Source organism: Priapulus caudatus, unplaced genomic scaffold (assembly GCF_000485595.1).
Source record: "Priapulus caudatus unplaced genomic scaffold, Priapulus_caudatus-5.0.1 Scaffold1486, whole genome shotgun sequence".
NCBI classification, from domain to species: Eukaryota; Metazoa; Priapulida; class Priapulimorpha; order Priapulimorphida; family Priapulidae; genus Priapulus; species Priapulus caudatus.
Genome location: NW_014578547.1, coordinates 53,773 through 68,337, shown reverse-complemented (window position 1 = coordinate 68,337; position 14,565 = coordinate 53,773). Strand labels below are relative to the sequence as shown.

At 48.6% G+C, this 14,565-nt stretch overlaps 2 protein-coding genes and 2 long non-coding RNA genes across 4 annotated transcripts; 3 read left to right on the top strand and 1 right to left on the bottom strand.

Moving 5' to 3' along the window:
• Positions 1–1,456: 1,456 nt before the first annotated feature.
• LOC106816783 (purine nucleoside phosphorylase-like) lies at positions 1,457–2,422 on the top strand. Its single transcript, XM_014821407.1, has 3 exons — positions 1,457–1,699; positions 2,056–2,354; positions 2,389–2,422. The coding sequence occupies exons 1-3, from the start codon at positions 1,466–1,468 to the stop codon at positions 2,420–2,422; spliced, it is 567 nt and encodes a 188-aa protein (XP_014676893.1). The 5' UTR covers positions 1,457–1,465.
• Positions 2,423–2,514: 92 nt separating this feature from the next.
• Positions 2,515–5,805, top strand: LOC106816788. The gene is made up of 2 exons (XR_001394938.1): positions 2,515–3,374; positions 3,406–5,805. It is a non-coding gene; the product is annotated as an uncharacterized LOC106816788 (long non-coding RNA).
• Positions 5,806–7,968: 2,163 nt separating this feature from the next.
• LOC106816787 lies at positions 7,969–8,534 on the bottom strand. Its single transcript, XR_001394937.1, has 4 exons — positions 8,519–8,534; positions 8,382–8,413; positions 8,078–8,213; positions 7,969–7,978 (listed from the first exon to the last, which is right to left on the bottom strand). It is a non-coding gene; the product is annotated as an uncharacterized LOC106816787 (long non-coding RNA).
• A 2,969-nt stretch (positions 8,535–11,503) lies between these two features.
• LOC106816786 (neuropeptide FF receptor 2-like) lies at positions 11,504–14,166 on the top strand. The gene has a single exon (XM_014821409.1). It carries the CDS (start codon positions 12,501–12,503, stop codon positions 13,794–13,796), a length of 1,296 nt encoding a protein of 431 aa, XP_014676895.1. The 5' UTR covers positions 11,504–12,500; the 3' UTR covers positions 13,797–14,166.
• Positions 14,167–14,565: the final 399 nt, after the last annotated feature.

The window sequence follows — 14,565 nt, the reverse complement described above, 5'->3', positions numbered from 1 at the left end:
GTGAACATTTACGTACCACACAGATACCAAGATGGAAGCGTTGTTGGTGTATTTTGAGCTGTAGTTGGTGTGAAATGAAGTGGCGTCGAAGCGGAGATTTACGATCACGCTTTCCTACCTGCTCTCTATTCATGTTGTTTGGCACAGGGCCTGCGTGCGGGTGTATTTAGCGTGTGTGGTTGCAGAATGAGCATTTGACCGGCATTTACGGGTAATTAGCGCAATAATAGGCAAATGACTAGAGAAACAATTAAGACTTTGGTAGTAAATTATACATTTCGTGTTTATTTACCTTTTTTTTATTGAGATGTTCCAAGTGCCTGTGGCTTTGAACGCAGGAACGTGAGATTTACGAATTGAATTTTTATACTAGGGCTTATATAAATTGGGAAACGTATAACGATGACAGGGCTTGGCGTACGTACCCACGATTGTAGGACATTCTAAAAATCTATAGTACAGTCCGACCTCCTTTATCTGGCCATCCGTTATCCGAAAATCTATATTAACCGGCCGTGATCTCACAGTGTATGTTCTCTGTTTTTCATTCATTTCCACCTAAAATCTCGCCCCAAAATAATTTAAACGTGGCGGCAACGCATTGAAACGGGGGGGATGGGAGTTTTCCCAAACGGGGGCGGCGCGCTCCGGTTTGCGCAACGTGTAGGGAGAACCTGACATTATCACATGCATAAACCCTACTGAACTGAATAGAAATGCTCGTTGTTTGAGCATAACTCCATATCCGGATGGGTGCCGGTTCCCGACCGTGGCCGGATAAAGGAGGTCGGACTGTATAATGATATAGCTCTAGTGCTATATATATATATCCCTGGTGCTGTGGCAACGAGAAGTACTATAGTTATATATCTAAAGGCGTGAATGCGCTTCATCGGCCATACTGTTTCCAAATTATATTAATAAATTATTTATATTATAAAACGGCATTGCCTGCAACAGGAATAACAGATTTTGTTATTCCAGATTTTGTTATTCCTGTTGCAGGCAATGCCATTTTATGACTCATTAGAATCAGTTAAGATTGTTCATAACTAAGGCACAGGCAGCACTTATTGTTTATGGCCGATGAGCTGCCGAAATTCACTATCGTTCTCAAGTACAACTGCTAAGAAACGTCTACATGCACCTGGACAAAGCTAGCACATTAACCTGGTTGAAAGCTGTATCGCTCGGCTGCATGACATTTAACCTAGATAATTCAAGATCGTTGAATTAACGTGAGCGCTTTCAGAAAGATATTATAAATAAGCGTCGATTTACGGCTTGCTGCCGAATAAAAAAAAATTTAAAAAAAGGCAATTTATGTCTTGAATGTTCGTAGGCATGACGTGAAAAAACTTGTGTCTATCCTGTGCGCTTTCGATATCGCTGTAATCATCGTGAACGTCCGGTCCCCTCGGCCTTATTCATTCAGGCGTTTCTCCTTCCCGACAGCTTTCCCAGGATGTCCGTGTCATTCGATGCGTCGGCGACCCACTCCGCGCCGGTCGTCAGCGACGACGACGCCTTCGCGTCGGGAACGGCCGGCGAGACGTCCACCAGGCGGCGCCGGCTGTTGCGCGTCGCCTCGCAGCACGAGAGCGACATTGACGTGTCGGCTAACTACCTGCTCTCGTGCACCGCCTTCCGGCCGAAGATCGGAATGGTCGCCGGCCTCGGAATCTCTGGCTTCACCAAGGTCAGGGTGCGAAATTAACGCTAGTCCGGAGTCAAATACTCCCTGATTTACTGTCGGACTCCCTGATTTGACATATGCAGGAGCCCGTGTGACTCCCTGAAAATTATGTTATACTAACTAGTTCGTTTCAGAGCACGGCCTCGCGGTATTACCGTATTTTTCCAGCAAATGACCAAAGAAAATTTGGCAGACGTGCAACCGCATGAATCTTTAAAATAAGCACGCGCATTATTGTTAATATCTTTAGTTTTGAACTTCAGTCTGCGGACTTCCTCATTTGGCTGCGGACTCCCTCTTTTTGAGGGCAGGGAGTCCGTTGGAATCCCTTGTTCAAAAGTTACTTTCTACCCCTGAAGGTCGTCGAGGACAAGGAGGTGATCCGCTACGAGGACATCCCCGGCTTCCCGCAGCCGGCGACAGAGGGCGCCGGCGGCGAGCTCGTGTTCGGCCGCTGCAACGGCCGCGACGTCGTCGTCTTCGAGGGCCGCTTCTTCGCGCACGAGGGCTACGACCCGACGACGTGCGCCATGCCGATGCGCGTGCTCAAGCGGCTCGGCGTCACCGTCGTCATAACGACGGGCGTCTGCGGCGCGCTGAACGAGGCGTACCGCGCGGGCGACTTCGTCGTCGTCAAGGACCAGCTGAACTTCCCCGGGTTCGCGTGCGAGAACCCGATGCGCGGCTACAAGGACGACAAGACGGGCAAGCGCTTCGTTGCGATGAGCGACGCGTACGACGCCACGCTGCGCCGCGTCGCGCGCGCCGCCGCCGTCGACGCCGGCTTCGGCGACGCGTTCCACGAGGCCGTCTACTGCCTCATCCCCGGCCCGACGTACGAGACGAACGCGGAGGCGCGCATGATCCGCATGCTCGGCGGCGACGTGTGCGGCATGAGCATGTGCCACGAGGTGATCGTCGCCCGGCACTGCGAGATGCGCGTGCTCGGCCTCGCGCTCATCACGAACATGATCGTGCTCGAGTACAACGACCCGCGCGCCGTCACGCACGACGAGGTGCTGCGCACGAGCCGCGCGCGCGTCGGTGAGATGCGCAAGCTGCTCACGGGCATCATCAAAAACATCGAAGTGTGAGCGCGCGCGGAGGCGAGGCGTCGACGCGGGGGGGACGGATCGCGGCGGGGTCGGGCGACACGTTTTCTGATTGTTGTGGGGTCAGTCAAAATCTCATGGCAACGTGTGGTCTGATTGTCACAGCATCAGGTGAAGTGTGGTCTGATTGTCACAACATCAGGTGATGTGTTGTCTGATTGTCACAGCATCAGGTGACATGTGGTCTGATTGTCACAACATCAGGTGAAGTGTTGTCTGATTGTCACAACATCAGGTGAAGTGTTGTCTGATTTTCACAACATTAGGTGACGTGTTGTCCGATTGTCACAACATCAGATGAAGTGTGGTCTGATTGTCACAGCATCAGGTGACGTGGTCAGATTGTCACAACATCGGGTGAAGTGTGGTCTGATTGTCACAGCATCTGGTGACGTGGTCTGATTGTCACAGCATCAGGTGATGTGGTCTGATTGTCACAGCATCAGGTGATGTGGTCTGATTGTCACAGCATCAGGTGATGTGGTCTGATTGTCACAGCATCAGGTGATGTGTTGTCTGATTGTCACAACATCAGGTGATGTGTAGTCTGATTGTCACAGCATCAGGTGATGTGTAGTCTGATTGTCACAACATCAGGTGACACGTGGTTTGATTGTCGCAACATCAAGTGATGTGTGGTCTGATTGTCACAACATCAGGTGAAGTGTTGTCTGATTGTCACAGCATCAGGTGAAGTGTGGTCTGATTGTCACAACATCAGGTGAAGTGTGGTCTGATTGTCACAGCATCAGGTGAAGTGTTTTCTGATTGTCACAGCATCAGGTGAAGTGTTGTCTGATTGTCACAGCATCAGGTGAAGTGTGGTCTGATTGTCACAACATCAGGTGAAGTGTGGTCTGATTGTCACAGTATCAGGTGATGTATTGACTGATTGTCAACAGCACCAGTTGAAGCAGTTCTATAATCAGGCTGCACGTCATCTGATCGTTTCGGCATCAGGCGAAGTGTTACCTCGGCGTGCCATTGTCTTAGCGCAGGGCTTTGTTGTTAAGAGTGTTGGTGTGTGAGGAGGGGCACCTGCATCATCTGAGTGTGGTGTGTCGTTAGGTGCGATTACGTCTCAGCACATGACATCGTTAGGTGTGCGGTGACGTCATTGCAATGGCTTCATGTCATTCCAAAGATGATCTGGCCCCAGATTTTTCAGCATTAACACATGTATACTTTACGCCGTTATTGTGCTACGTATACGTAAATGCACTAATACGTGCGCGCATACTTGCGCGCATATACTTTAGTATACATGTGTTCATGGTTTCGCTGTTAGGGGAGAAGACTGTGTAAAGCTTTCAAAGGTGTTACCAGGAGATGTTACGGTACTAACGTTTCTGCGTGCTTGCATTTATCGGTCGTTGTCATCAGTGTTTTGGGATTCTAGGTCGGTAGAGCTGGCAGATATCATTGGCATGAGTTATTCTGATGTTAATCCGTGTATCTATATATCTAGATATATTCATCTGTATATCTATCTATCTAGCTATCTATCTATATATAATTGCAACCAACCTATTTGTTTAGTGGTCTATTGATCTATCTATTTATCGACTAGCCTATATTATTTAACTGTCTATTAATCTATCTATCTGTGTATATATGTAGCTATTTGTCTGCCCACCGGCTTGCCTGCCTGCCTTTATGTCTACCTATCTGTCTATCATCTATTGAATGATAACATTTCTTACTGTGATTTTGGTGGGAAACGGCGAGCGAGATTCTTCCATTATTCAACGTCAACTCGGCTGTAGCTGGTAATAATGATCTCTTCTGTTTTTTTAATCATTCCATTGATATTTCGTTATAAGACTTGCTTGTTTATTTCATTCGTGTACCTATTCATCTACTAGGGTTTGCAAATAAGGGCTTGCTACCTGCTCTCAACGTTGGCAGCAAGTATTTGCTGCCAAGAAATTCCTAATAAACCATAGTCAATGCACCAAAGATTCTACCTGGATGAGAAAATTTGCTGCCTGCTCTTTTCTCTGGCAGCAAGTATTTGCGACCTCCCCATGAATCAATTTCTAACCCTGCTTCACACTCACCCTATTACACGTACAATTACATCACGTAGCGGCTGTGTAAGGAAATCGAGGATACGTACACGGTCTGCGACGCGTGGATGAAATGTCGTTAGTTGGCATTGGCTTCGTCCTGTCGTCTATCGGGTGTGCCAGGTACGAATGTGTTCGAGTCGTGCATCCGTAGCAGTGCAGTCTCACGCACACTGTCCTAAATACGTTGGCGTTTGTACGCTGTTGTCTACAGTCGTTGTTTCCGTTTCTGCGCAGCGCACAAATACTCGTTGCAATACTGTAAGCTGTACTACTACTACTTACTACTGTAAGCCCCCCCCCACCCAAAGACCTGCTGTTGAGGAAGGGCGGTATAAAGTTTTGGTGAGGTATCGCTCGTGCGTGCGGCGAATGTCTTGTGTGTCCACAGGAAGGTATACTTGTCACCCAAGCATCCGTAGAGACAAACCGAGTGTGTACAGCCCGCCGTATATATATATATATATATATATATACAAGCGCGTTGTATGCTGATTTTTGCAAGCTGAATAACGTAGACCTTGCGTCTGTGCATGCTTGTGCGCGTGTGCGCGTGTATATCATTTTATGTGTGTGTGGATTGCAGGCTTATATCGTTTTTCTTCAGAACGTTTCGGAAAATGTAATAGCGTGGGTAAGCGTTGAAGAACGAGTAGATGTTGGTGAACTGGGGAAGTGATTTCGTAGTTTTCCTGTGCAGTATGTCACTGCCGCACGTATAGGTGCACGATGTTAGTATGCATGTTGTTGTTGGACTGATGGCGTTTACCCGCGCAAGCTTTTGTGTAGAGTGCACGCCTGGGAATCGCTGTCAGAACACCCGCTAGTTAAATGATTAGTCTTAGTCCTGACTTCCTGTTCGTAAGCCGTTGTCGGAATAATCGTTGTGTCTTTATCGCGATATATTATAGTAGTGTCGTAAATATTATTTTTCGAATGTTTTGTCGTTCTCGCAAGTTTCTTTCTGAGAAGCCCTTCCCCCAGGTTGGTGTTGAATGAATCGAGCTGTCCTTTGTCGCGTAATCGACTTTGCAGTTGGCTTCACCACTCCCCATGTGGGTTATTATCCTAGCGGTGTGCGTGCTTGGGTGTGTGGGGTGGGGTGGGGCGGGGGTTATTCCTAAGATTTCGGAGTGTAGGTTATTCCAAAGAGTCTGGGGTGGTGTGATTCCTAAGGGTGGTTGAAGAGGGTCGTGTTTATGGTGGGGTGGGGGGAAGCGAGTCATTCCAAAAGCTGAGGAGAGAGTATTATTCTAGAAAAAGCGGTAGGTGGAGGATTTGATAGGTGGGAGAAGAGGGAGGGATTTATGGGTGATGTGTGTGCGGTGTAGATGAAGTGGCTACTCTGTATCGGCTACACACGTTCCCAACTACGGTCTCTCTGTACGGGGATGCATGCAGCACTATGTGCGTGCAGCATTAGTGTAAGAGGGACATTTAAGAGGGACGTGTCCCGATATCTAGGCAGCTAGAGCGGAGGTGTATAGAAGGAATAGTATAGTATACAACAGCAATGGGAACATTGGTCTGTAACGCACAAGTATGGCAGTAGCGTTTGTATGTGCGTGTGTGTGTGTGTGTGTGTGTGTGTGCGTGCGTGCGTGCGTGCGTGCGCGCGTGCGTGTGTGTACATTTGTGTGTGCGTGCGGGTGTGAGTAACTTGTGTGTGCGTTTGTGCTGTTCTACGGCGTTGGAAGTCGATGAATTTCAATAGTTTAATTACTGTCATGCCTGGCTGCGCTGCTTAACTTAACGTCTGTGTAAAGCGCGTAGACGGACTGCGAATCCATCCATACATAACCTGCTAGCTATAACTGCCACACGCATCTAGAGGATATGCTATACGACCCTAGTACGTCCTGATGCTATGTTGATACGTTACAGTAATGTGTGTTGGCGTGTGCGGTGACAGTTAAAAACACGTCTTGTCGGACCGCCCGCAGTAATGCTTTATGGAGTTGCTATGCGCGTGCCCGTGGAAATAATACGGGTCAATGTGTTAATGATCGTTTGGTGTTAACGAGAGAGCTGTAGCGTAAGTGTATAACGATTGATGGCCAACTCAGGCACCACATTACTAGCTAGCCGAGCGCTACCCGTGTAGCCCTTCGCTCCGTAAATGCTTTATCTACAGCAGGGCCTTATTAAACTCGGAGGGTGACTCTGCAATCGTGCTGACTAGCTGGTTTTGATGCGAAGGCGGGTACGTAGGGAAAGGTTACACGGGTAGAGCGGTATTAGTTGAGCATGCGAACGCCAATCGCTTGTTAATATACCTAATCTATATATACATTGTCTGCGAGAAAATATGCACACGTAAATCTCGCAAATTCATGTACTCTGCTGCGTTGCTACTATGCCGTTGCTGTGCTGTGCACTGTGCAATAGACGTTACCATTACATGTGCATGTACCCAGTGATATAGCCGGTGTTACTACTAAACTGCAACTATAATAATAAACATGACCATTACATATGCTTGTACCCAGTAAGGTAGCCAGTGTTACTACTAAACTGCAAACCTGACCATTATATATGCCTGTACCCATTGATAATATATATAGACAGTGTTACTAATAAAGTGCAACTTTAGTAATAAGCGTGACTATTACATATGCCTGTATCCAGTAATAATAATATAGCCAGTGTTACTACTAGACGGCCTGTAGCAGCGTATGTGTGGGCTATCTATCGTATACGTGTCTTAGTGAAAATTTACCCGGATTACTATGTTATCTGAAGTGACATAACGGATGAGAGAGAGAGGGAAGGAGATAGATAGATAGAGAGAGAGAGAGCGGCTCGAGAGGAGGAGAGAGAGAGAGAGGGGGGGGGGAGGGGAGAGATAGATAGATAGAGAGGGGGAGAGGAGAATGAGAGGGGAAGGAGAGAGATGGAGCGCTAGTGAGTCTAGATCTGCCTTATGGTCACTCCTGATGTACCTCTAGATCTGCTATGTCACTTCCTGATGTTACTCTAGATCTCCCTTATGTCCTCCTTGATGTACCTCTAGCATCTGGCTATGTCACTCCTCCGATGTTACTCTAGATCTGCCGTATGTCACTCCTGATGTTACCTCTAGATCTTGCTTTATGTCACTCCTGCATTGTTACTTAGATTCTGCTATGTCCTCCTTGATGTTACTTCTAGCATCTGCCCTATGTCACTTCCTGATGTTACCTCAAGTATTGCTATGTCACCTGATGTTACCTCTAGATCTGCTATGTCACTCTGTGTTACCTCTAGATCTGCTATGTCACTCCTGATGTTACCTCTAGATCTGCTATGTCACTCCTGATGTTACCTCTAGATCTGCTATGTCACTCCTGATGTTACCTCTAGATCTGCTATGTCACTCCTGATGTTACATCTAGCATCTTGCCTATGTCACTCCTGATGTTACCTCTAGCATCCTGCCCTATTGTCACTCCTGATGCTTACCTTAGATCTGCATAGTCACTCCTGATGTTTACCTCTAGATCTGCTATGTCACTCCGATGTTACCTCTAGATCTGCTATGTCACTCCTGATGTTACCTCTAATATCTTGCTATGTCACTCCTTGATGTTACCTCTTAGAATCTGCTATGTCACTCCTTGATGTTACCTTCTAGATCTGCTCATGTCACTCCTGATCGTTACCTCTAGATCTGCTATGCTCACTCCTGATGTACCTCTAGATCTTCTATGTCTCAACTCTGATGTTACCTCTTAGATCTGCCTATGTCCTCCTGATGTTACCTCTAATCTGCTATGTCATCCCTGATGTTCTCTAGATCTGCTTGTCACTCCTGATGTACCTCAGATCTGCTATGTCATCCTGATTACCTTAGATCTGCTATGTCACTCTGTGTTACTCTAGATTGCTATGTCACTCCTGAGTAGTTACCTCTAGATTGGCTATTCACTCCTGAATGACCTTAGATCTGCTTAGTCACTTCTGATGTTACCTCTAGACTGCCTATGTCACTCCTGATGTTACCTCTAGATCGCTATGTCACTCCTGATTGTTACCTCTAGATCTGTTATGTCACTCTGCATGTTAGCTCTGAGATCTGCTAGTCATCTGATGTTACCTCTAGATCGCAGCGTCAATTGATAGCACGTAAGCTTTGTTCTTCATCTGAGTCATTCCATCTACAGGTATATACACGTTAAAGATTTTTGGCGTCCCTGTAACCACTGGCGTACTGTTTGAACCACGTATCTAGTGGCATAGACATTATACAATACGGTGCAGTTATATAAGGGCGTTGCTGGTGAGACTGAGAGGGTCTATGTACCCCAGGGTACTGCCGGAACGTACCCTGGGTACGGTCCGGTATACCGGAACGTACCCTGTTATTATTCAATATGCCGACCCGTACCTCGCCTGACTCCACTAACGATGTCTAGCGGAAGTCGCCTACGCCTACTCCCTAACCCTATACCCTCTACCCTTAACCCTAAGTACCCAACCCTAAAAACCATATCAAATATTACCAGGGTACGCTTCGGCGGTACCCTGAGTGGACATACGACCCTATGAGCCGCTAGTGCAGAGGCGCTTGCTGTGCTGCAATAGCGGAGTGTGTATGTGCGGCCGGCGAGTCCAACAGGCCCCTTGCGTCCCAGTAGCCCACTATTTTCTTAATTACATAATCATCCACGGACTAATAACATATAAATGTATTGTGGGTATTCTCCTTGCAGATGTCCAACATGGAATTATAAAAACAAAAACGGAAATCAATGACTATCTTAATTGCTTTCAGAGGGTTTTAAACTTTCTGAATTTCCATACAAACTTCACGCAAACTCTTGGACTTGCCCGGGCCATCTACATCTGCCGTCCCAGACAGTGTAGTGATATGAGGGAGGATGACAATATTGTCTTGTTGTCCCGCCATGTGTCGTCGTCATGCATCCGTGTGAGGGAATGTAATTGTGTTGCTATCGTAAACAAATTAAATATACGTGTTACCGTGCGTTACTGCAGCGACGAGTTGTGTCTGTTCGTTTCTTTCTTTCTTCATTCGTTTGCCTCCCTAGATACAGGGATATCTCATATTCTCCCTCTCGCTCTCGCCGCTCTGCGGCTCTCTTCTCTCTCTCTCTCTCCTCTTCCTCTCTCTCCTCTCACTCTTTCTCTCTCTCTTCTCTCTCTCTTCTCTCTCTCTCTCTCTCTCCTCTCTCTCTCTTCTCTCCTCTCTCCTCTCTCTCTCTCTCTCTCTCTCTCCTCTCTCTCTCTCTTCTCTCTCTCTCTCTCTCTTTCTCGCTCCAGCTCTCTTGCTACCCCCCCCTCTCTCTTCTTCTCTCTCTCTCTCTCTCTCCTCTCTCTCTCTCCTCTCTCTCTCTCTCTCGTAGCATATATAATATATGATTTGTTTATTCGATTCTCGCGATGTTAATTCGAATCGTTTTGTAGGCAGTGAGTCGTGACTTGCTTGTGAACATCCGGCCTGCCTATTGACTACGGCAGCCAGGTCGCCTCCAGAGAAAAATCTAAAGCAGGTTATCGCGAAACTCGACGTTGGCAACTCGTTTACGACTTCACTATTTGCTCGCGGGCCACCAATGAAAACGTAAAGTATCATAATATATATATATATATATGCATGACCAACACGCACAACACACACACAACCCACACACACACACACACACACACACACACACACACACACACACACACACACCACACACACACACACACACACAGCACACACAACACACACACACACCACACAACACAAACACACACCAACACACACACAACACAAACACCAGCCACACACACACACCAACACAACACACACACACACACACACACACACACACACCACACACCACAACAACACACACACACACACACAACACACACACACACACACACACACCACACACACACCACACGCTATATAATACACACACACACACACACACACACACACAACACACACACACACACACACACAATCACACAACACACACACACACACACACACACACCACACACACACATTATTATATAATATACTATACACACACAACACACCACACACACACACACACACACACACACACACACACACACACACACACACACACACACACACACACACATATATATATATAATATACAGCACGTAGTATCCGGGAGGGCGCTGGCGTAGTCCTATACCTCGCGGGCATTACCGAGTGAGAAATTCTAGTTTCGTTCGACTGCCGAAAGACATCGTGATGCAGTGTCGGTGATGTCGTCGGCTGGTAGAGGTGGCTGCTGCGTCAAGTCACGCTGTCCGTCGTGACAGAGATAACAGACGACGACAACGATCACGATCACGACTCGTCGATCGACGTGTCAAAGTGGTGTGCAGACGCTTGTGATAGAAGCTAGAGGACGCCTAGAGAGAGAGCGAGAGAGAGAGAGAGAGGGAGAGAGAGAGCGCGCGCGAGAGAGAGAGAGAGAGAGACGTGCTGAGGCATCACGTTAGCGTCGTAGCACACACATACACACACACACACACACACACACACACACACGACACGCACGCACACACACACAAACACGCACACACACACTCACGCACGCAAGCACACACACGCACGCACGCACACACACACTCACGCACGTACGCACACACACACACACACGCACACACACCCACACACACTGTGCATAAGAGCGCTCAGCTGTCAGCATCTTCATCAGATAACATCCGCCAGTCCGCAGTGCGGAACGCTACTACGCCCATCGCCAGTGACTTTCATCGGTGGAGATTACTCCCGTGCGTCTTGTTATTGCCTTTCCCTCTCAAAACGTTTAGTCTCTTCTTTCTCGGCTCGCTGCTCGCGGCGGGATTTAGAGAGAGGACTGCTCCACCGTGATTACCGCTATCGTGTTTGTCGTGGGTATTAACTCGAACGCATCTCTCTCCGCTTTCTTCGGCGGCATGCGTGACGGCCCAGCGTGAAAAGATGCGTCGTCAAACGAGCGCGTGCGCCTGAGATCGCCACGTATACGTGCTGACGACAAGCGACAAGCGCTCGATCGTGTGTGTGTGTGTTCGCACGAGCGTGAAACATTGCGGTGACGGTGGTTCGCATACGATCAGCCCCCGGCGACGTCTCTCTCATGGCGGCCACGCCTCCGTCGCCGTTCGCAGACGATTCCAGGAACGAAATCGCCAGATATAAGATACGCTGTGAGAGCGTGAGATACTATGTAAGAGCGTGAGATACGCGGTGAGAGCGTGAGATACGCGGTGAGAGCGTGAGATACGCGGTGAGAGCGTGAGATACGCGGTGATATTGTAAACTTACTGCTGACATCTTAGGATAGACGGTGAGTTAGTGAGATAAACGGTGACATCGTAGGATACTGGATAAAATCGTAGGGTACGCGGTGTCATCGTGGGATACACGCTGAGACATACATGGTAACAACATGCACGATGCGCCATGGCGCGATACATGGTAAGACCGTGTGACACGAGTCCATGCATGCCACGGCGACAGCGAGGAGACGCACGCAAGTTTCCTCGAAAGTTTTCGAAAAAATCGAAAGAAAAAACATCGTCGTCATTTCGTCAGCTGATGACGTAACATTACCTAGCGTGACGTAACGTGACGTGACGTAATAATGGCCGAGCTGTTCATCTATCTATTCCCGCCCGGCTGGTGGACGTTCTTCTTCGTCGCCTTCATCGCGCAGTTCGTGATGATCTTTGTCGGCAACCTGGCCGTCATAACGACGTTCATCTGGGAACGGGAACTGCTGACTCCCGTCAACATGTACATACTGTCGCTGTCGTGTGCTGACATACTCATGTCGGCCTGCGCCGCCGTCTACGCGCGCATACTGCAGTTCTCGCGAGAGCAGCTGGCCGACGACCCGCGCGCCTGCAGCTGGCTGGAGATCTGGTTCGTCGCCGGCTTCAACTTCCTCAGCGGCGTGTTTACGATGGTCGCCGTCGCCGTCGACCGCCACCGCGCCATCGTGCGGCCGACGGAGGCAAAATTCAGCCGACGTCACACGCTCGCCGCCATCGCCGCCATCTGGCTCGTCGCCTCACTGTTTCTCGTCTTTCCGTACGTCATCAGCGCGATCTACGGCGACCGACCGCGCGCGTCGGCAAACGACACCCTCGTCGACGACGACAACGTAACGGAAGTGACGACCACCGGGAGCGCAGCCGACGTCAACGCGACGTCGTTCAACTCGCCCTACATCTACTACTGCTCGGCGGAGAAGCAGAGCGGCAGTTCGTTCGTCTTCTCCGTCGTCGTCGTCGCCAGCTTCTACCTGCTTCCGCTCGCCATCATCAGCGCCCTCTACGGACGCGTCATCTACGAGCTGTACTCGTCGAACGCCGCCGGAGCGTCGATGCTTCCGCCGGAGTCGCTTGCGAAGAAGCGCAAGGCGATCAAGATGATGCTGGTCATTGTTGTGTTGTTCGCTACAGCCTATCTTCCCATGTACGTAGTGCAGCTGGTAAGGACTGTGCGGTTCGGTACCAGCACGCCGCAGCAGGACCTGACTATGGGCATCTTACTGAACATCGCCTACCTGCTCGTCATGTGCAACACGTGGTTGAACGTCGTCGTCTATTCGTTCTTCAACGCCGCCTTCCGCACCGCCTTCAAGCGCATGGTGCGAAGCGTCTGCGGTCGCGCGCGAAAACGCGTGCGCCATCTGTCGGGAAGTTCGCGAGTGTCGATCGAGAAGCAGATCTCGAAGACGCGCGCGACGCTGTCGTCTTCTCTCAGCTCGCTGCAGCGCGCCTTCTCGACGACGGTTACCATGGAGACGACGGTGTCGTCCGCCGGATCTCTCGCTTCACAGGTTTCTGTGATGTCAGCGGTTTCTGCGACGGTGAGCGAGAAATCCGCCGGCGAGGGTCCCGAGCGCAGCGCCACCGCGCGGAAGTCTGCGTAACGATATATTCAACGTCTAGTGATTCATCATGTTGTAATTTGTCAGTAGGATTTTAGTACAGTAGTAGTTGGCAGTACTGAGAAATCGCGAACCTGTTCGGGTGTTGACTTACACAGGAATAACACGCGATAATGCATAATGCATACGAAAGATGCTTTTATGAGCAAGAATGCAGGAATGCATTCACGTAAATTATGACACATCTTTCCCCATTTTTTGACGCGACCCTTCAATGTATATGTTCGAATTTGAACGCCATGTGCTGCTCTCTGGTGGCAGCGGAATCCTTAGACCTGAATGAATCACCTCAAGGAAATTATTACCCGACTTATTAATATATGAATATACGTGGAGATTATTGCTACATATATTTATCTTGTTTTAGCTGTTTCGATAATTTCTAGCGAGTCCAGCCATGAGAGAGAACTATATATGATTGCTATGCCTGCAGTCGTACTTCTCTAGTGTATGGTTACAGGCATATTCGTATAGTAGTAACGTTAAGTACCTGATATGCGCATGCAGTATACCTGAAACGATTCAGTAGTTATCATTGCTGTTCCTTGTGTAACATCTGATTCTCTATATACCGGTGATGGTTCAGAACGAGCGGAAGAATTCACACGCATTCACAGGATTGTAATTTATACCGCTTGCGTATAATCGTTTAGAATTAATAGCATTAATTAACAAAAACAAAGTGCATTTTAGTCTGAGCGTTGTATACTGTTAATCTCATCCTGTTATATCTGTCATCATGGGCATGTTT

Coding starts and splice junctions, on each gene's coding strand:
- LOC106816786 (XM_014821409.1), top strand. CDS start 12,501: ATGGCCGAGCTGTTCATCTATCTATTCCCGCCCGGCTGGTGGACGTTC.
- LOC106816783 (XM_014821407.1), top strand. CDS start 1,466: ATGTCCGTGTCATTCGATGCGTCGGCGACCCACTCCGCGCCGGTCGTC. Junction 1,700..2,055: donor GAATCTCTGGCTTCACCAAG/GTCAGGGTGCGA, acceptor CTACCCCTGAAG/GTCGTCGAGGACAAGGAGGT. Junction 2,355..2,388: donor GACCAGCTGAACTTCCCCGG/GTTCGCGTGCGA, acceptor CGCGGCTACAAG/GACGACAAGACGGGCAAGCG.